Genomic DNA, 19,280 nt, shown 5'->3' on the forward strand with positions numbered 1-19,280 from the left:
GAGTCTTCACGGGAGATGCCCCCCCCCAAGGGCGCCAGCTGGCAGTGCCCTCGACAGCGCTTCCGGGTGCCTCGATGCGGCTGAAAACTCGTCCAACAGGTGGCAGTTGGATGGGATTCGATGCTTGTGTTTCCACGAGGGGCGGTCAATGCGCCGGCCGTATAAATACCACGCCCTGGTGCCGGCTGCAGCTCCTCCTGTCTTTTCGCAACAGCACCTGGTTCTGTTTTGCTTATGATTTGCGCGTTAACTTGTCAGATTCCAACGCCGCCTCTGCTGTTCCTGTTCGTCCGTTTCTCCATCAGACAAAAGAGAACTCTTCTCTCTCTTCTCTCGTGTCCGTCGTGACTTCTATCCCACACCCGATACGCAGCTCGCCTCCTCCAGCTCGCCTCCTCCTCTCCGCAGCAGGCCGTGATGGACATGGACATGGGCTCGGGCATGACCACCACCATGGCCATGGACATGGCATCTGCCACCACGGCAGCCGGCGCCGCTGCCACCGGCAGCGCCATGGACCACGACATGAGCGCCATGATGGGAAAGGGAGGCCTCTGCAAGATCTCGGTACCGAACCAACGACCACAGATGCCAGATACCAGATACCAAGGGCTAGCTAAGCTAACCAAACCTCCCTCGCAGATGCTCTGGAACTGGAACGTCATGAACACCTGCTTCATCTCCAAGCACTGGCAAATCACCTCCAAGGGCATGTTCGCGGGCTCCTGCATCGGCGTCATCCTGCTCGTCATCGCCCTGGAGTTCCTCCGTCGCCTGTCTAAGGAATACGACCGCTTCCTGATCAAGCAGCACGTGGCAAGGTTCCGAGACGCCCCCTCCTCCGCTCCCGTCGCCGTCGCGGCCAAGCCGGAGAAGCCTGCCGGCGGCGAGTCCGTCACCAGCCAGGAGGCAGCTCGTCCTGTGCCGCCGTTCCGCCCCAGCGTGCTCCAGCAGGCCATCCGCGCGCTGCTGCACTTGGCTCAGTTTGCGGTCGCGTACATTGTCATGTTGCTGGCCATGTACTACAACGGCTACTTCATCATCTGCATCTTCATCGGGGCCTACATTGGCTCCTTCATCTTCCACTGGGAGCCGCTCACCGCTGGGTAAGGAAGAAAGCCATCCACGCGGAAAGACGCGGAAGCGTCACACCCCTCGCCTCGTGTGTATGCTGACCTGTTCCGTAGCTCGGGGGAGAAGACGAGTGCCACGAGCTGTGCTACCGTCTGCTGCGGTTAGGCGCGGGCTGCTGCATTGCCACGCATCGACTCGGCGACGAAGGTGGTAGCCAGCCGACTCTGGGCTACGAGACTGGAAGTTATCTGCGTGGAAACGACGATCAAGGTGGATTGGACCAGGGAACCCTATGTCGCCAGACTAGAGACCCTTCCAGTGGTGCAATATGAGTTTGGGATCATTCAGCTAGGGGGCAATATACCAAGTGCATTTGACACTACTGCCCTCTGTCTGCTGGCATCATGCTGTGTGCAATATTGACCTGGGCTGGTCTAATCCGGATGTCTATTGACAGTAAAATTCACTCACCATGCTTCAATGGAGAGCATGGACTAGAATTCCACACCAAGGTGGAATACACATGTATGATGCCTTATGTATGTATAAGGTAACCACCAACCTGAAGTTCAAGCACGTCTACCGGGTAAATGTCCCATCTCCAAGTCCACCAGTCATCGACACTTGATGTGTGCGGATCGCCTCAGCCTTATTACCCCAGCGGGACCCGTCAGCGGGACTGACTAATCAGAGCGGACAATTCAGCACTCCTGGTCCGCCCCTGCAGCAGATTGGCACCGCCTGCCTAACACCAGCCCGTCTTATCCATCGTATGTACTGGGTGCATTAGTAAACATGCAACTTCACTCAACCACCATCTTGTATTGTTTACCGAGTATCACTACTTACCTGCATCGATATCGCGAGGCTGTACGCAGCAAATCGGGCCTCACCGGAGCCCTCGGGCGACCCATCGCAAGAGAAATACCTAACATTTCCGTGAGAACCCACCAACAGCTCGTCAACGAGGTCACGTCCCAAGTCCTCTCTCTCTTCAAGGGGCAGCAAAGCAGCCATGCCCTCGCTCAGGCATATCCTGTCGTCGTCCAAGGTGCGGTCGCAGTCCGGCTGCTACACCTGCAGGCTGCGGCGTAAGAAGTGCGACGAACGCCGGCCCGAGTGCTCGGGGTGTTCCGCGCTGGAAATCACATGCCACTACGGCGACGTCAAGCCCGACTGGATGGACGGCGGGCCCAAGCAGAAGGAGATGGCGGAGCACGTCAAGGCCCAGGTTAAGAAGCAGGCCAGCCGGCGCCGGGACCGCAAGTATATGGAGCTGCTGGAGACGGGCACGCGCAAGGTCAGCTTGAGCGACGACGGGCCGAGGGAGGAGGACCTTGACCGGGACCGGGACCGTGAGCACAACCTTGACCGCGATCACGACCGGGACCGGGACCGTGAGCGAGCCCGCGCCTACGCGACGTCGGCGCCGTCCACCAAGGAGTCGCCCAACAGCCACGGCTCGGGCAGCACCGCCGGCACGTCGCCGCCCGAGATTCCCTGGCACAGCCAGACCTTTGGCGGCGGCAACGACGAGCAGGCCGAGCTGGACCGCTCAGCCGACATCCACTACACCTGCATGTATCTGGACTACGTCTTCCCGCACCTGTTTCCCCACTACCGCCCGCACATCCTCGTCGGCGGCCGCGGCTGGGTCATGGACGCGCTGCAGTCCAACAACAAGTCGCTCTACCACATCACCGTCTCCCTGGCCTCGTACTACTTCGCCCTGATCCTCAACAACGGCGAGCCCGAGCACAGCGAGTGCCTGAATCAGATGGTCCGGAACCTGCAGACCCAGATGGAGCTGGGCCTGCGCGAGCTGCAGCGTGAGGTCAGCTCGCTGCACAGCCGCAAGATGAACCCGCGCGACGGCCTCGTCGTCATGGAGAGCATCATCCAGCTGCTCATCTTCGAGGTCGCTATGGGCAACCGCGAGAACTGGAAGCTGCATCTCGACGCCGCCATCGCCCTGTTCCGGCAGATCCTGCCCGACCCAGAGGGCTGGCAGGGGATGCTCAACGGCCTCGTCAACACGCGCTGGCCGCCGCCCGAGATGGGCATGAAGCGGCCCTGGAGCACGAACCAGGCCGCCTGCAGGTTCTTCACGGCCAACCTGCTCTACATTGACGTGCTGTCGAGCGTCACGCTTGCGTGTCCGCCACGGCTGTACAGCTACCAAAACACCATCGTGCCCTCGTGCAACACGACGCAGTGGACCCCCTGCACCATGGGCGAGGGGCCTCTGCGGATGGAGGAGTTCCGCGGGCTGCACAACTGGGTTCTCCAGGTCATTGGCGACATTGCGTCTCTGCACGCGTGGAAGAAGGCGCAGAGCCTGGCCGGCTCCCTGTCCATCAACGAGCTCCTGTCGCGGGGCACGATCCTGATAGACGCCATCAAGGGGGGCATCATGGCCATCCAGAGCACGGAGCCGCGGGCGGATACGGTTGCCACCATCATCTCCGTGCCGGTCCTCGGCGAGCAGCCGTCATATGCGATGCACAACACCATCTGGCTCTACGCGGCCCTGATCTACGTGAACACGGTCCTCACGGGCTGGCAGCCGTCGTGTCCCGAAATCAGCACCGCCGTGTCCAAGACCACCCACATGCTCTGCAACCTCCCCAGCGGGACCTGCCTGGGGGCGCTGGCCTGGCCGCTTTGCGTGGCCGGCTGCCTGGCTCCTCCAGAAGACGAGGCCAAATACAAGAGCATAGTGGCCCGACTCGGCGGGCTGCAACCGTTTGGGTCGCTCAGGGAGGCCATGAGCATCATGGAGCGGGTGTGGGCGCGGCGGCCCTTGGACGAGAGCTGGGACGTTGCGCAGTGCATGAACATTCTGGGGCATGGAGTTGTGTTGTTATGATACCCTTTCTGGTGTTGCCTTCTTCCTCGTCCGGTTGGTCGACTAAATAATACTAACCTAGGCAAACTCTGATTCAACTGCTTCTCGGTTTTGCATGCGCCATGTCTGTGTATATTAATGCATGTTTTGTATATCCCAAGCCATTTCTGATGAATGATAAGTACCTCTTCCAAATTTCTGTCTACATATGCATGATTGTTTATCATGCCCTTTCCAATTACTCCCGACGCAAATGCCCGATTCCAAAACAAGTCTGAGTCTAATCCACATCCTGTGTGTTCTGTATATCAAAATCAACCCTTTCCACCATTTTGTGGTTTTCCTTTGCTGTTCTGCTTTTCCCCTCCGCAATTGCTTTTCTAAGCTTTGTCATTCATGGTCGAGTCATGAAAGCCGGCAGAGGAGGCAGCGGCGGCATCTCCTCCACCGGCCGTCTCGTCCTTCTCTTCATCCTCTTCGCTGCCGCAGGTGGCGGGGGAAAGTACGGATGCCGGTCACTCAGCAGACGATGAACAGCCGGGACAAGATCCGCATCAAAAACCCCGTCGTCGTCGTCGTCGTCGTCGCTATCATCGCCATGATCGTCGTAGTACAGCGACCTCGCATCCCGCTGGTGCTGCGCCCTCGCCATGGCCAACGTCCCCAGGCTCCGGGCCTTGCGGACGACGGTCTCAGTTGGCGGCGCGGCCCCCTGAAAGCCACCGCGGCAGGCGTACCCTCATTCGCAATCAATGTTCTTGCGGGGACGGTCCGCGCGGCGCTTGAGCTTGTTCCAGAGGGAGATTGCGGTGAGGGCGGAAGCGAAGAAGAGGATCGTGCTGATGATGGAAAGGGCCCATGTTGCTTTTATCGAGTGGCAGGCTGATTTGCTGGGGCTGACGATGGAGGAGGAGGAGGAGGAGGAGGAGGAGGAGGAGGAGGAGGAGGAGGATGTGAAGAGGGAGGAGATGAATGCGCCTGCGTTGTTGTTGCTGTGGTTGGGGAATGACTTGCAATTGAGGTTGTGCAGGGGCTTGCCGAGGATGCAGGACGCGATGAGGAAGGCGACGAGCAAAGTCACGTCTGCTGCGGCGGCGATGAGGAGTGGGAGGAGGTGTTTGTAGTAGAGGACGGAGCTGGTGAGGGTGTATGTTGTTGCTATGCAGGCCTGGGTAGGGTAGGTATCACGAAGCTCGTGTCAGTCTTTGCAAACCACTTGCACGGTTTTACTCACGGAGAGAAGATGGGGAGCTGTGAAAAGAGAGGAAGGACTTACAACGACCAGCGTGCCGACAATCGCAGACGGAACAGCCACGTTCTCTTCCACCATGCCCTTGACGAGACTACTCGTCAAACCAATGACGGTAACGAGTGACACGGTCTGCAGGAGCCTCAAGGCCGTGAAGGTGGCGCCCAGGACGCCAAATCCCGGTGAAGGCCCCATGTTGTTTCTGAATGCTTGAGAAGGACAGGGAGGAGGAGGGAAGGATATTCTGAGGGAGAGCCTGGGACGGGTGGTGTTGATTGTTTTGAGGGGGAGGTGGTTCGAGTAGTGGGGGATTGGGGAGGGGAGGCGTGAGGGCGGAATATTGGCGGGTTGGGAGTCCATTGAAAGTTGAAAAAGATGATGAAAGAAAGAAAAACAAAGAGAGAAAGAGTTCCGGAAAGAAGAGAGAAGATTAAGGGCGTTTGTCGACTCTGTGAAATTTCGATGGATGAGATGCGTTTAGAAGAGTGGTAAGAAGAGATGTTCAGACTTGGTGCAAGGTGAATATGTCGTCAACCAAGGGACCGCGAAACCGACAGGACAAAAGCAAGAGATAGGAAATACGATGACGAGAATAGACTCAAGGAAAGGAAAAAAAAAAGAAAAAAAAAAACAATAACAAGGAAATAAATATTGTATTGATTGTGTTGATTGAGGAAAGAAAAGGCTAGATAGAACAAGAACCCCAAGCAACTTCTTTTATATCACACACATACAACAAGCGATCCATCGTCCTTTCGATCTGCAAAGAGTAGATCGACACTTTTTTTTTTTGCTGCGCCCAAGCGAACACGAAAATAGCCGCGGTCACCGTTTCAGGTTCCATCTCACCGATCTTCGGGGACCAGAGTTACAAAACCAGCATTTTGCGTCTGTTCGCGCTTCCCAGGACCAATGTTGATGTACTTCTGTCTTGTCTGTGCCGTCGCATTTTAAGCGCCGATATGGATCCCGGCAGCCCGAGGATCGCGCCCCACCGTCCCGACGATTGGCCCCGAGAGATTCGCTCAACCCTGTCCGGCATCACGGCATCAGCAGATAAGAGCACCAAGTAGATGAGGAGAATCGAGGCTCAGCTGTGGATGCGTTTCTGGTCCCGTTTCAGAGAGGCGGCTGCATTCCTGGCCCGCATGTTTCTCGTCTAGGCTCGGCATATTTCTGGGACTGAAAAGGCACAGAGGGATGAGATCCGGTTGGCTGCTTCAACTCGTTTTGCAATTGCCAATTCATCAACATAACGCGCCGTAAACGCCTATCTAAAGATTCCCAACATGACAAGATGCCTGCTTCCTCGTCGCTTGCATTCAATGGCCTCAACACTCCTTTTGGTCATACAAGTGTCACCCCAGCCACCACGCTCATTATTCTGGACCGTTTCCCACCCCTGTCCCATCCGACGTGATATCTGTCTCTTTGTCTCAAGCCCTCGTGGTTCGTCTACCCAAGCAGATCGCCAGAGGCAGAGCCTCCTTGTGGGGCGGCAGGGGCTGGCGCGGGAGCTCCCCAGATACCAGCGCTGCTCTTCTCCTTGGCCAATTGGCCCAGGGCTGGTCCGGCAGTGGGCGTGCTGGGCTTCTTGATGCCGGCGCTGGCCTTGCCCCAGAGAGCACCAAAGGCGTCTCCGCCGGCAGCGGCAGCTTTGCCGTTGGATTTGCTCGCAGGCTGCAGGCTGGCGCTGGTGGTTTGGGACGACACTGAAGATCCCGTCGGCTGGGCCTGGACGGTGCCAAAGTAGTTGGGCCCCGTAGGCTGGTAGCCGGTAGGCTTGGCGGGCTGCATCGGCACGCTGAAGCCCGAGCTTGCCGTAGGCGTCGGGTTGGCGCTGCTGGCTGGTGAGATGGAGGCGAGGTTAACCATCTGGTTGATGCCGGCCTGCTGCGGAGCCGACAGCGGCTTAGGGGCAGCAAACTGGGTGCTCGAGTAGTTGGGCGAGGTTGGCGACAGAGGCTGCGAGAAGGCTGATGTGGGCGACATGGGCTGGGCCGTTGTCGCGGCGGACGGCGCCGGGGCGGCCGATTGGAAGTCGTCAAACTCATCGTCATCGTCGTTGGCAGTGTTGCTGGGGGCAAGGGCTGCCAAGCCAGAGCTGCTCGACGGCGCGGGAGCAGTCGAGGCAGGTTCGTCAAACGAGAATAGGTCTACCTCGGGCTCCTTTGGCTTGGGAGGCGGCGCTGTGGCCTTTTTCGGAGGAGAGGTCCTTGCAGGACGAGAGCTGGCGGCGGGCCGGTCGCCCTCGTCGAATTCGTCGTACTCCTCGAATCTCTCGGAACGGTTCTGGGTGTCGCGGAAGTCGTTTGCCTGGCCACCGAAGCCGCCGCCATCGCCATATACGCCGCCGGAGTAGCCGCCGTACTCAGCGGAACCACCACCACTACCGCCGTAGCCGGACTCGTTGCCGAAGCCGCCGAAGCGACTGCTGCTGGAGAAGCCGCCGCCAAAAGTCATGCCGCCCTCAACGCCCGTGTACTTGTTCTTGGTGACCCGGGCCTTTTTGCGCTCTGCGCGGATCCGCTCGACGTCGCCCAGGAGCTCCGCCAGTTCCTTGGCGCGGTTTCGAACATTGATGCCCTGGTCCTTTCCGTTCTGGTCGATGAAGTGAAACTGGCGCAGCATCTTTAGTAGCGTAATGTGGCCACGCGCATCGTCAATGACGCGCTCCGACCCGTGCTTGATGAGGAACTCGAGCAGCTGCAGGGCCTTGTAGATTTGGCGCCACTCCTCAGCGGACTTTTCGGTGAATCGGCGGTAGATCATGGGCATAATCTCATTGAGTTGCTGGCTGCACGAGCATTAGAGAGGGAACAGGACCCCGGGAGTCCGAGGGCAGACGCGTGCGTACTAATTGAAGGTGCCGTTGGCAATCTCCTGCATCAGGGTGGATGACGCCCCCCAGGGCTCGTTGTTTGTCGCCTCTCGGACCTGACGCGCTGGGAGTCAGCAAGTATGTTCGCCAATTGGAAATTGCAATCGCCATCGCCAGCGGAAGAGCGCACCTTTGCTTCCATTTCGGTGTAGTTCATGACGGCTAAGACACATCGAACCGCGTCAGTATCAGCCTCCCATCCCTGTGAGCAGCGCCAGGGACCAGCGGACGATGCCTCGTACCGTTTTGCGCCTTCCGGAACCCGGCCTTGAGATCGTACAAGGTCAGGTTCGAGACGGTGTTCTTCAGGTCGTTGAAATCCATCTTGACAAGCGGGCAGGGGCAGCAAACCGAAGCAGAAGATGTCGAGGGGCAAGGAGTTGGAGACTTGAAGATGCCAGAGGGGTGACGAGACTCTCTCTGGCTGTCTGGCACTTTCCACTTTCCACGTCGTCGCCGAACCTGGACACTTGGACACTAATTGGGAGCTAGGCCGCAAAGGGCGATGCAATCACGTGGTGTGCGTTGCCTGATTGGGGAGAAGCGAGAGTCGCTGAACGGCGGACTGTGCATATTGTGCATCTATACCGTGCGCGGTGCTGACAACAATGGGCAAAACGGGGAGAAGGATTTCGCTACGACTATAGCAAAGACTGGTTGTGGTATGCAATCCCTCGGTCTTTAAAGCAATTCCACCAGTTGCCAGCTGATGTGATGCATGTTTCGCTTCAATCGCTTTTTTAGAAAGTATTCTTTGACAGGCATCTGGTGGATTTTCTCTGCCAAATGCTCGCTTCACCGACTTTGATGCGCATTACTAACACAACGCCCAGCGGCAACCTGAGACTTCAGGCCAGAAACGGTACCTTGTGCTCAGTTGACTGACATCACCCAAAACTTTTTCACTCCTCTGCTGGCTGTCCCATCACCCCCGGTCTCCCAAGCTACGTCTTCTTGTTGGATCTTTTTCTGCGTAGAAATCACATCATCACCACCATCAACTGCCTGCCTACTGTAAAGTTTCTGTCTGACGCCAAGGTACGGTGCACCTGTTTCCTTCTGTCTTGCAGCTTCTCTGTCCTTTAACCCCAGAGTCACCACCCTTTATGCGAATGAGATGGAGTATCAACGCAGCACACCTCAAACGAAAGCACCGTCGATTGAAGCCAAGGTCGAGGCAAAACGGACAGAGCACAGGAGGAGGAACAGGAGGAGGAACAGGAGGAGGAACAGGAGGAGGAGCGGCAGCTCCGATTGCCACCACCACCCAGCGATGACACCGCTCACCTCGGCCTTTTCTCGAACCGGTTTTGTTTCCTTCTCTTTTCCCTGCTCTCGTTTTGCCAGCGTTTTGCAACTGCCAAACAGCCAGTTTTCCTCAGAGGCATGGACCAAATGATAGGCGGAGCAGCTCCGCCCGCGCGAAGACGTTGGAAGGGCTCCCTGGCTCGGCCGTCCAATCAGCGCGGGCCTCTGCCCACAGCCAGCCTGCAGCTCGGCCGCACACCAAGTTCACGTCAGCTCGTCGCGCTGGCGATCGGAAGGCGGCGAAGCGGTTGGCCGTTGAGCGGGATCCTGGCTGGAGGGCCCGAGGGGGATTGAGCGATTGCGAGCGCTGCTGCGGCCATTTCCAGCTGCTGTGAGGCATCTGGTATGGCGGCACAACGCAATTGAGGCACTGGCTTGCCGCTGGTAAAAAGGAGAGAGAGCAATTGCTGGTCCTTTTTTTTTTTTTTTTTTTTTGCCACGGAAGCTCTGGGAGCTCTACCAGGTACCTCCGAGCCTTGGGCGACGTCAAGCTGCTTGCCGCGTCCGGAGAGGTACCTTGTACTCCCTCGTACCCTGGCCTGCCACGTGACCGGCTCCTCTCGTCGCACCCCACCGTCTCCCTTGTTGCCACCATCCGGCTCCCTGATTGGCGCAATACGCGTTACTAACGTTACCCCTCCAGTCACGTTCAAAATGAGATCAGCTTTCTTCCAACCCCTCCTACCCCGCCATAACTTCTGCTCCCCGGCCTCAAGAACTTTCTCTCTTTCTCAACGCATTACCGCTTCCACCTCCTTTGCGACTCCGAGATTCTACTCACAACCCGCCAAAATGTCCAACTCCAAGGTGTAAGTTGTCCTCACCAGCTGTGTCCAGCTCAGTTCATCCGCCTTATCACTCGGTTCCTGCTCTAACGCTGCTGTCTCCAGTTACTTCGACATCGCCTGGAAGGGCCCGGTCTTCAAGGACGGCCGTGCCACCAACGAGATCAAGGGTGAGTCCAGCTCCAATTCCGCCCGACAAAGCATCAATTCGCCCAGCAGTGGCCTCTGAATGCCCAGCCAGAGGAGGCATTGAGCTGCATCGACGAGCTTGCCTCTTCTATATGCCTCTCCCTGTCGCTTCCTTCTCCTCTTCTCTTCTTCTCTCTTTTCCTCTCCCTTTACCCCTTGCTCTCCTTTCCAGTCGGCTCTCTGCTGTCCTGGCACCCACTACACGGCTGTCAGTCGGATGGTGGGGACAAGCGGTGACGCAGTAGTCCCCCCTTCTCCAAATAATCACCTCATGCACCTGCACCTGTACCTGTGTCAAAAGCTGTAGCTGTGGATGGAGCTTGGCATTAACACGTCCCTTACAACAGAGCAAACCGGCCGCATAAACTTCAACCTCTTTGACGACGTTGTCCCCAAGACCGCCGAGAACTTCCGTGCTCTCTGCACCGGCGAGAAGGGCTTCGGCTACAAGGGCTCTTCTTTCCACCGCATTATCCCCAACTTCATGCTCCAGGGCGGTGACTTCACCCGCGGTAACGTATGGACGCCCCTCGCAACAGCCATTGCTTCAGGAGCGTCGACGATTGACCCCAATTACAGGGCACTGGTGGCAAGTCCATCTACGGCGAGAAGTTTGCCGATGAGAACTTCCAGCTGAAGCACGACCGCCCCGGTCTGCTGTCCATGGCCAACGCCGGCCCCAACACGTAAGTCGGAGCGGACAACCCATCTCTACAGAGGGACCTCTGCATTATTGGCGCACTATTCTAACACATCACGCACAGCAACGGCTCCCAGTTCTTCATCACCACCGTCGTCACCTCCTGGTTGAACGGCCGCCACGTCGTCTTCGGCGAGGTCGCCGACAAGGAGTCCATGGCTGTCGTCCAGGCCCTCGAGGCCACCGGCCGTGACGACGGCAAGGTCAAGTACGAGCCCCGCCCCACCATTGTCGACAGCGGTGTCCTGTAAGCTTGTGCAAGTTAGCAGAATGCTCTGCATGACCGTTTGGTGGACCTTGAAATCATCTTGGGCGGCTTAAACAAGGGGCTCCAGAGCTCCAGAGTGACTGTAAAAGTACCTCGCCATATCCTTTAGCCAATCATTTACGGTGCTGCAAAGCATAAAAGAAAATACACATCTGTTGCAATAACTGAAAGGTCTTGATGAATTCGTGTCTGTAAATAGGAGGGGCTCGTCTTCTGCAATTGCCCATCGTCGTATTAGCTAAACAAAGTGAACTTGGTAGACTAGCAATGAGACCCAAGACTCGTGCCTCTATTCCAAGTTTATCCTGCGATCAATCTTTGTGCAATACTGAGCCTACCTCCCCCAATTTCGCCTGCCGAGTAGATATATAGAAACACAAGAGGATATATACAGTCTCCTAATGGGACGCAAGGGTACATACATCCTTGAACATCCCCTGAAACAAGAAGAGATCCAAACAATGAGAAAACTCCAAATGATGCAAAATCCGCCATCGTCGTACAACGAAGATCCTTCGTCCTTTTTTTAAAAAATGTCCTCCTTCCCAAGCCACTTTTGGAAATACTCGCAATTGCTCGGCCCGACGGGTCCTCCCTCCTCACACAGGTCAAAGACGGGACACCGCCCGCAGGGAGCCTCGGTGAGCGGGCTGACGTACAGCTCGGGCCCGCCGGCGCGGCCCGTGGGGTCCTCGCGGCCGGCCCAGCTCTCGACGGACTGGCGGGCGATGCGGGAGACGCGGTAGCCGACCCTGCCGGCGACCTTGACGGGCTCGACGAGGTTGTCCCAGACGAGGACGTCGACGAGCTTCTTGACGTCGCCCTCGGACAGGATGGTGTTGTTGGTGATGCCGCTCGAGGACAGCAGGCGGGCGATGTCGCGGACGGTGGGGTAGGCCGTGTAGCCTGCCGGTAGGGGGAGGAGCGCGGGTTCTCTGCGGGAAGAGGAGGAGGATGTCTGTGCTGTTGTGGTTGTTGTCGTTGTTGTTGTCGGCTTGGGATTGCTGGGGGCGGTGGGCTTTGCTTCCATCTCGGAGGCGTCGCGCTTCTTCCCCTTGGGCACATCGCCGCCCTTGATGATGCCCTTGCTGGGAGCTTTGCTCGCGCCCTGACTAGAAGCAGCAGCACCCCTCGCAGCGCCACCATGTGTGCTGTGGTACGTGCTCTGCCTCTTGATAAAGTCAAAGACAACGCGCTGCAGGTCCTCGATGAAGGCCTCGTCGAGATCCTGATCGGTGTACCAGGGCCCTCCGGTGGCGCGGTCGCTCGGCCGGATGGAGGCCTTGATGTACATCTTCTTGTTGGGGTGCTCGACGTTCTTGAAGGGCGCGATGAGGCCCTTTGCCTGGAGCTGCTTGATGGCGTTCTTGAGGACCGAGTCGTGCATGTTGAGCCGCTTCTGGAGCGTCTGCGTCCAGATGCCGTCGCCGCCGGAGTCGTCGATGAGGGAGTAGACCATGACTTGTTCGTCCGTCGTACACTGCTTGTATCTGCAACACACATAAAACCATTAATCACCATACCCTCATTGAAACTTGCCCTCTAAAGGGGCATCGACTGGGATTTATCAAAAGCTGCAACTCACTTGTGCGCCTCCTGCTTGTCGCGCCACTTCCACAGCACCTGCCCCGACGCCTCCCTCATCGTGATGAAGAGCTTGTCGTCGCTGAGCGACTGCACCACGCGCGCCAGCAGCAGCAGGTCGCGGTTGGGGATCACGTCCATGCGCAGCAGGTCATCCTGCGAGAACATGTCGCCCTCCTCGCGGCACCGCTCGTACAGCAGCTCCTTGAGCACCGCCAGCTTCGCCGCGTCGGCGTCGCCCCCGGGGGTCCGCGAGGGACCGGCGGTTGAGGCCGACATCTTGGCGTCTGTGTGTGTTGTCTTGGGTGTTTTTGACGGGTTGGGGCGTTAGGACGAGGTTTTTATCGTTCGTGATAGCGGTGATTGTACAGTCGTTGAAGGATTCGCCGGCTTGTGGAAGAGGGTGCAAGATCTTGATCGTAGGTGGTGGTCGCTGGGGTTGTCGAGGTTTCCGGTTTAGAGTCAATCCAAGGTGAGTTAAGTATTCCCTTCTTCTCTCCTCTCGCCCTGGTTGTATTCAATGGCTGTGCCGGCGCTACATTGACATTGAAGGCGCAATGGATGGTAAATGACGGTCCGTGTCTCTCTGTCTTCAAGTCGTTCGTTATTTCGTTATCTCGTCGGCCGATAGCAGCAAATATTGTTGAAATCGTTATCGTATTGTGGTGGGACACGAGGCTCTGACTTGGAACTTTTTTTTTTCCCGCCTTGCCATTTGCCATCAATTGCCATCATAACCTTAATGGAGGCGGGTGGGGACTCTTGAAGCTCTTGCCTTGCCGTGTGCCGGGAGAATCTCGGCGGCCGCTCAGGTGCCTGCACCTGTACTTCTAGTGGGGGCGGGGCCACTATCGTGAAGACGGTCTCGATACCGACGAGGATGGTAGTATCAAAGTTGGAGTCATGGGAGGACGACAGTTTATTCATCCTGTCTTGAGAAACGCTGTATTCAACCCTCTACTAGCAGTACTATGTAGACGTCTGTCATTGTATTATCGTCGGACTAGAAATTTGGACGCGCTATGGATATAGACTCCGTATAAATCAGAAAACAACAAAGCAACAAAAAGACACAAGAGAAGACATTGACCCAGCGCTCAACAGGTGGCTCGAATATCTCACCACCGGCTGTGTTATGGCTTGTGGGTATCCCTCACGCCGGAAACGCCTCCTTCGCCCGAATCCTACCCTTCTACAGCGTGAATTGCATCAATCAAACCGAAGCTTTTCATGCTCCATGTAACCCAACTCTCTGGCTTTCAAGCTTGCCATCGAATGGTCCATGCTGAATGCCCACTCGCCTGTATAGGCTTACGCGGCCGGTGTGCTGGCCTTCTCCGGCTCGGCTTCGCCCTTTTCCTGGTCGACTTCCATAGCGTCCACGTCCGCCTCCGCCTCCGCGGCCTCGGTCTCCTTCTCCTTGGCGTCGGACGGCGCCTCGGGGGACTTGGCTTTCTCCGCTTCAGGCGCCTTTGGCTCCTCTTGGGCAGCAGCAGCTTCTTCGGCAGGGGCCGCGGGGGCGGCAACTGCTTCGGGTTCTTCAGCCGGCTTTTCCTCCACCGCGGGGCTCTTGCTGGGGACGTGCTCGGGTACTGGTTCAGGCTCAACGTCTTCCTTCTTGATCGTCATCTCGTCCTTGGGCTCCGAGTCAGCCATGCCAACGTCGCCATCATCGTCCACACTAGTCTTTTCGGGTTCTTTCTCCTTTTCAGGCTCATCTTCCTTTGCCGCTTCGGCTTCGGCTTCTTTCTCCTTTTCGGGTTCTTTGGACTCGTCCATCTTATCTGCTGACGCCTTCTCCTGCTCGCCTGCAGCAGCAAAGTCCTCGATGGTGTCATCGTTGATATCGTGGGCATCCTCCACCGCAGGGGCTTCGGAAGCACGGCCAATTGTAGCAGCAGCAGCCGCAGCGGCGGCAGGTACAGGGGACGGGCGTTCGCTCTTTTCCTCAGGCTCTCCGGTCCGGAAGTCTGTAAAGGTTCTCTTGTTGCCCTTGCTGCGGGTCTTTCCGGCTTCAGCGGCCATGTCTTCATCATCACTGGCCTCGAACTCGGCCCCATTCTCCACGAGCTTGTCCCACTGCCGCTCCGACATTCGGACGTCCTTGTTCTCGTCTTCGTCGAGGTCATCCAGCTCAGCCTCCTCCTCATCCGTCATTCCACCAAACGGCTTGCGAGGGACGTCCTGCATCTGGACAGATGGAGCAGGGCCGGTATGGCGCAGGTTGTCAATCACGGCAGCGGTGATCTTCTCCAGGTACTCCCTGCTGTTCGAGTTCTCCATGTTGGACGCTCGCACATTGAGTTCAAAGTCGGGAGCATAATACTAGAAAGCCTAGGGTTAGCGCGCAAGCCACGGCAAAGTTTGATGGCACAACAGGGGAACAAACCTCGTAGTACTCGTTGTATGGCAGAGCCCGGTCCATCTCCTGGCCAACCAGCACGCCAGTCTCAAACGCCCAGGTTCGGGCAACATTGCGCATGGTGTAGCCGCCGCCGCCGAGGACCAGGGTGGGCAGGTTGAAGCTCTTGACGAAGTTGACGCAGTTGGCGTGGCCGTCCATGCTGAGGTTGAAGGCTCCCAGGCGATCGCCCGACAGACTGTCGCCACCGCACTGCAAGACAACGGCCTCGGGCTGGAAGTACTTCATGACGTTCTCAATGACCGGCTCGAAGATGGACTTGTACGACTCGTCGGTGATGCCGTCGCGGAGCGGGAAGTTGACAGCGTAGTTCTTACCCTGGCCGATGCCAATGTCGCGGAGCTCGCCGGTACCGGGGAAGTATTCGCCGTATTTGTGGAATGAAACGGTCATGACACGGTCGGTGGTGTAAAAGGCCTCTTCGACGCCGTCGCCGTGGTGAACGTCAATGTCGATATAGAGCACGCGCTTCATGAATCGAAGAAGCTCGAGGATACCGAGGACAATGTCTGCAGTAAAATGGTCAGCTTAGAAAGCCACGAATCGCTTGGCGACATGAGGCGTGGAGACGTACCATTCACATAGCAGAATCCACTGGCTTCGCACTTCTTGGCGTGATGCAGGCCTCCGGCCCAGTTGATGGCGATGTCGCACTTCTGTCGGTTGAGACGCGCTGCGCCCTCCATGCTGCCGCCGGCACTGATGCCGCAAAACTCGAACAGTCCATCAAACACGGGGCAATCGTCACCGACATTGTATTTGCCCTGCTCCCTCATGTAGCTGTCCATGTTGTCCGGCGTGACCTTTTGGAGGAAGTCGATGTAGTCGTCGGTATGGAACTGGGTCATTTCGCCGCGAGTGGCCGGTTTGGCGCGCTGTTTGCCTTGTTAGCATCTCATGAACGACGAGGCCGCCATTGTTGGGCCACTGCTGGAGGGCAACGGTTATGCTTGACATACGTAAATCTCCATCTTCTGATACAGGCCGTACTGCATAATCAAGCTGTGGGCCAGGCGAATGCGGTGCGGCTTCATGGGATGGCCGGTAACATAGGCATAGTTGCCGATGTCGGAATCGTAAAAGTAGGCGACCTTCTTCGGTGATGACCCGTTGAGGGCCACGGACCCGAGGCCCGCCATGTTGCTCTCGCCCATTGGAAAAGTTGCAGCAATGCAAAGGAGCTTGCTTGTAAGAGAGCGCGAGTGTGAAAATGCGTCAGTTGGCGGGAATTCGATCGATGTCGGTTTGTAAGAATGGAAGGTTGGAGAGTGGAAGCAGCAGCGATGCGATTGATGGCAGAATCAAAGGCACTCCTGCATATTTATAGGTGAGAAAAGGTGAGAGAAAGTTGTAGAAACGATGGGGGAAACGATAGCCGAAAGATGTGTATAAGGTAAGGAAGCGCGCCGCCCCAAAGTTTAGTTGGTAGAGAGGCGGCTGCACCTGGGACTTGGTGCTAATGCGGCAAAGGCCGGATAAACCTTGCTGCGGCAAGGCTGCGAGCCCACCCAAGTTTGGGAGTGCCACCGACTTCCGATTGGCCCTCATGAGAGATGCAGCACTTGCGAGAAGGTCGGTTCAAGAGACATCCCATGTGGTACTCACTTGTTTGATAATAGTTTGTAACCTAATACTGAGTTTTTCTCTAAAAATGGATAAGTAGATTCCAAGCAAAAAGTGTTCTGTTCATGAAGAAGTACTTGTCGTCCCATTGCTCAAGAGCCTTGAAGTCAAAAGCCCAGAGCCAGAGCTTCCAGATGCCAGAGCAGCACGTGATCCGCTTATTCAGCAGCTCACCCCTGTAGCAGGCTGCCGAACAACTGCGTCAACTTGTCGTGGCGGGACGCTCCAAGGTATCAGCAAGCTACCATCTCAGCCTCCCATCTCGAGCTTTCCACATACACGCACCTCTTACCGCACCGCCACGACAACCTTTCAATCTCGACGTCTATTGATTCTCTTCTTCTTCTTCTACATCTTCAATCCTCACAGACTCGATCATGGAGCGATTCAGGAATCTGCTGGGTGGAGGTGGCATGGGCCTGGGAGGAGTTACGCCTGGCACTGTAAGCTTTGATTGCATCATGACAATGTCCGGAGCTCCCTCGTGCTCGTTGTCTCGATCTATCGAACTATGGGGATGAAATTCGGAGACGAGAGCACCTGGAAGGCGACGAAATTGGCGAAACGAGCGGCTAACAATGATCTGCTCACAGGATAACACCAGTCTGATCGACAACTCGGAAACCGTCTACATCTCGTCCTTGGCCCTGCTGAAGATGCTCCGGCACGGCCGCGCGGGCGTGCCGATGGAAGTCATGGGCCTGATGCTGGGCGAGTTCGTCGACGATTTCACAGTCAAGGTCATGGACGTGTTTGCCATGCCCCAGAGCGGTACGGGTGTCAGTGTCGAAGCTGTCGACCCTGTGTTTCAGACAAAGATGATGGATATGCTGCGGCAGACTGGAAGGTGAGCCCATCCATACTGGAGACGAGTAGCCAAGCCGGCCGGCGAGCAGAGGATCGCTGTTGCAGTAATGGAAAGCATGGCTAACAGAGGCGGACAGGCCGGAATCCGTCGTCGGATGGTACCATTCACACCCTGGCTTTGGCTGCTGGCTTTCATCGGTGGACATCAACACTCAACAGTCATTCGAGCAGCTTAACCCGCGCGCAGTGGCAGTCGTCGTCGATCCCATACAGTCGGTGAAGGGCAAGGTCGTGATTGATGCCTTCCGGCTCATCAACCCCCAGCTGCTCATGATGGGCCAGGAGCCGCGCCAGAGCACGAGCAACCTCGGCCACCTCAACAAGCCATCCATCCAGGCGCTGATTCACGGACTCAACCGACACTACTACTCGATTGCCATCAACTACCGCAAGACGGCGCTGGAAGAGAACATGCTGATGAACCTCCACAAGCATGTGTGGACGGAAGCGCTGGAAATGGATGATTTCCGGACAGAGGGACAAAAGAACAAAGAGCGGCTGCAGAGGCTGGTCAGCCTGGCAGACGGCTACGAGAAGAGGGTCAAGGAGGAGACGGAGCTGACCAAGGAGCAACTCAAGACGCGCTACGTCGGCAAGCTGGACCCCAAGAAGCACCTGGAGGACGTTGGCCAGGAGCTGATTGAGGACAACATCGTGTCGGTGTCGAGGCAGATGATTGACAAGGAGGCGACGATGCCCAAGAAGAATGGAGCGCTAGCCCAGTCAAACGGCGACCAGATGGAGACGGAGGAGGAGTTATAGACGAGTAGCAACACGAGGAGGGCAGCCATTACGACCGCATGCTCGCACTAGTATCTGTTCAGTGCTGCTGCATACTCTCTCTCTCACACACACGCACATCCATGGTTCATGTAGCTGGAGCACGCTGGTTATGATTGGCACAATAGGAGGGGACTGTTAGGAAAATGTTGGCAAGCCGCTGCCATAATCGGGTTTGGAAGACGCGGGGGGTTGAGAGAGACGTAGCCTTGGATGATGGACTCTGACCCGTTTTGACCAGGTCAGATGGTGGTTTTGCGTGACCATGAGCCATTACTTAGCAGCTAAGCACATGGTGTCCTGTGTCGTCGGCTCGGCTTTTTTCGTCGCTTCCTACAACCGGGAGGAATGCGTAGGGGCCCCTTGCACCGGGGCATGAAGCCGTCGTTGGGCAGCACGAATCATGACATGTCACTGCACCTTAACAATTGTTTTTTTTTCCTCTTCTTCTTCTTAACCATGTTCCGCCTTTTCGTGTGTGCTGATCTTGCTGACGTGTTGGTGTGATGTTTGGGTGTGGTTGAGCTTGACTTGGCAGTAGAGGTGTGATGGTGTTTGTGCGTCTTCATGGGAGATGCAGTTTGTTTGATGCCTGATGTAAATGATTGTAAATGATACCTAACTGGTAGTGCTTGAAAGTTTTCTGATGATGCAGATGATGCGAGGATGCTGGTGTACCATGCGACTACTAGTTACTAGTAG

At 56.7% G+C, this 19,280-nt stretch overlaps 9 protein-coding genes across 9 annotated transcripts; 5 read left to right on the top strand and 4 right to left on the bottom strand.

Annotated features, from left to right (window-relative positions):
* Nucleotides 1-417: 417 nt before the first annotated feature.
* On the top strand, nucleotides 418-1,239 carry CCMA1212_004965 (Copper transport protein ctr4; the record flags this gene model as incomplete). Its single annotated transcript, XM_073702246.1, has 3 exons — nucleotides 418-567; nucleotides 643-1,106; nucleotides 1,188-1,239. 3 exons carry the CDS (start codon nucleotides 418-420, stop codon nucleotides 1,237-1,239), a joined length of 666 nt encoding a protein of 221 aa, XP_073558690.1.
* Nucleotides 1,240-2,089: 850 nt separating this feature from the next.
* On the top strand, nucleotides 2,090-3,943 carry CCMA1212_004966 (C6 finger domain transcription factor nosA; the record flags this gene model as incomplete). Its single annotated transcript, XM_073702247.1, has 1 exon — nucleotides 2,090-3,943. The coding sequence occupies one exon, from the start codon at nucleotides 2,090-2,092 to the stop codon at nucleotides 3,941-3,943; it is 1,854 nt and encodes a 617-aa protein (XP_073558689.1).
* Nucleotides 3,944-4,316: 373 nt separating this feature from the next.
* On the bottom strand, nucleotides 4,317-5,366 carry CCMA1212_004967 (uncharacterized protein; the record flags this gene model as incomplete). The annotated part of the gene is made up of 3 exons (XM_073702248.1): nucleotides 4,317-4,660; nucleotides 4,691-5,090; nucleotides 5,199-5,366. The coding sequence occupies 3 exons, from the start codon at nucleotides 5,364-5,366 to the stop codon at nucleotides 4,317-4,319; spliced, it is 912 nt and encodes a 303-aa protein (XP_073558688.1).
* Nucleotides 5,367-6,626: 1,260 nt separating this feature from the next.
* Nucleotides 6,627-8,376, bottom strand: CCMA1212_004968 (uncharacterized protein; the record flags this gene model as incomplete). The annotated part of the gene is made up of 4 exons (XM_073702249.1): nucleotides 6,627-7,968; nucleotides 8,029-8,108; nucleotides 8,183-8,214; nucleotides 8,295-8,376. 4 exons carry the CDS (start codon nucleotides 8,374-8,376, stop codon nucleotides 6,627-6,629), a joined length of 1,536 nt encoding a protein of 511 aa, XP_073558683.1.
* Nucleotides 8,377-9,240: 864 nt separating this feature from the next.
* On the top strand, nucleotides 9,241-9,654 carry CCMA1212_004969 (uncharacterized protein; the record flags this gene model as incomplete). Its single annotated transcript, XM_073702250.1, has 1 exon — nucleotides 9,241-9,654. A coding segment is annotated over one exon (414 nt), but the record flags the coding sequence as incomplete, so codon positions are not given.
* A 360-nt stretch (nucleotides 9,655-10,014) lies between these two features.
* Nucleotides 10,015-11,285, top strand: CCMA1212_004970 (uncharacterized protein; the record flags this gene model as incomplete). Its single annotated transcript, XM_073702251.1, has 5 exons — nucleotides 10,015-10,169; nucleotides 10,251-10,315; nucleotides 10,682-10,851; nucleotides 10,914-11,020; nucleotides 11,099-11,285. 5 exons carry the CDS (start codon nucleotides 10,015-10,017, stop codon nucleotides 11,283-11,285), a joined length of 684 nt encoding a protein of 227 aa, XP_073559015.1.
* Nucleotides 11,286-11,828: 543 nt separating this feature from the next.
* CCMA1212_004971 (putative DNA-directed RNA polymerase III subunit rpc6) lies at nucleotides 11,829-13,165 on the bottom strand (the record flags this gene model as incomplete). The annotated part of the gene is made up of 2 exons (XM_073702252.1): nucleotides 11,829-12,792; nucleotides 12,888-13,165. 2 exons carry the CDS (start codon nucleotides 13,163-13,165, stop codon nucleotides 11,829-11,831), a joined length of 1,242 nt encoding a protein of 413 aa, XP_073559016.1.
* Nucleotides 13,166-14,197: 1,032 nt separating this feature from the next.
* CCMA1212_004972 (Histone deacetylase RPD3) lies at nucleotides 14,198-16,627 on the bottom strand (the record flags this gene model as incomplete). Its single annotated transcript, XM_073702253.1, has 5 exons — nucleotides 14,198-15,211; nucleotides 15,276-15,817; nucleotides 15,883-16,183; nucleotides 16,268-16,493; nucleotides 16,620-16,627. 5 exons carry the CDS (start codon nucleotides 16,625-16,627, stop codon nucleotides 14,198-14,200), a joined length of 2,091 nt encoding a protein of 696 aa, XP_073559017.1.
* Nucleotides 16,628-17,300: 673 nt separating this feature from the next.
* Nucleotides 17,301-18,560, top strand: CCMA1212_004973 (26S proteasome regulatory subunit rpn11; the record flags this gene model as incomplete). The annotated part of the gene is made up of 3 exons (XM_073702254.1): nucleotides 17,301-17,374; nucleotides 17,525-17,778; nucleotides 17,876-18,560. Exons 1-3 carry the CDS (start codon nucleotides 17,309-17,311, stop codon nucleotides 18,558-18,560), a joined length of 1,005 nt encoding a protein of 334 aa, XP_073559018.1. The 5' UTR covers nucleotides 17,301-17,308.
* Between the last annotated feature and the right edge of the window lie 720 nt (nucleotides 18,561-19,280).

This window comes from Trichoderma ghanense (assembly GCF_004382785.1).
Source record: "Trichoderma ghanense strain CCMA-1212 chromosome Unknown scaffold_5, whole genome shotgun sequence".
Taxonomy (NCBI): domain Eukaryota; kingdom Fungi; phylum Ascomycota; class Sordariomycetes; order Hypocreales; family Hypocreaceae; genus Trichoderma; species Trichoderma ghanense.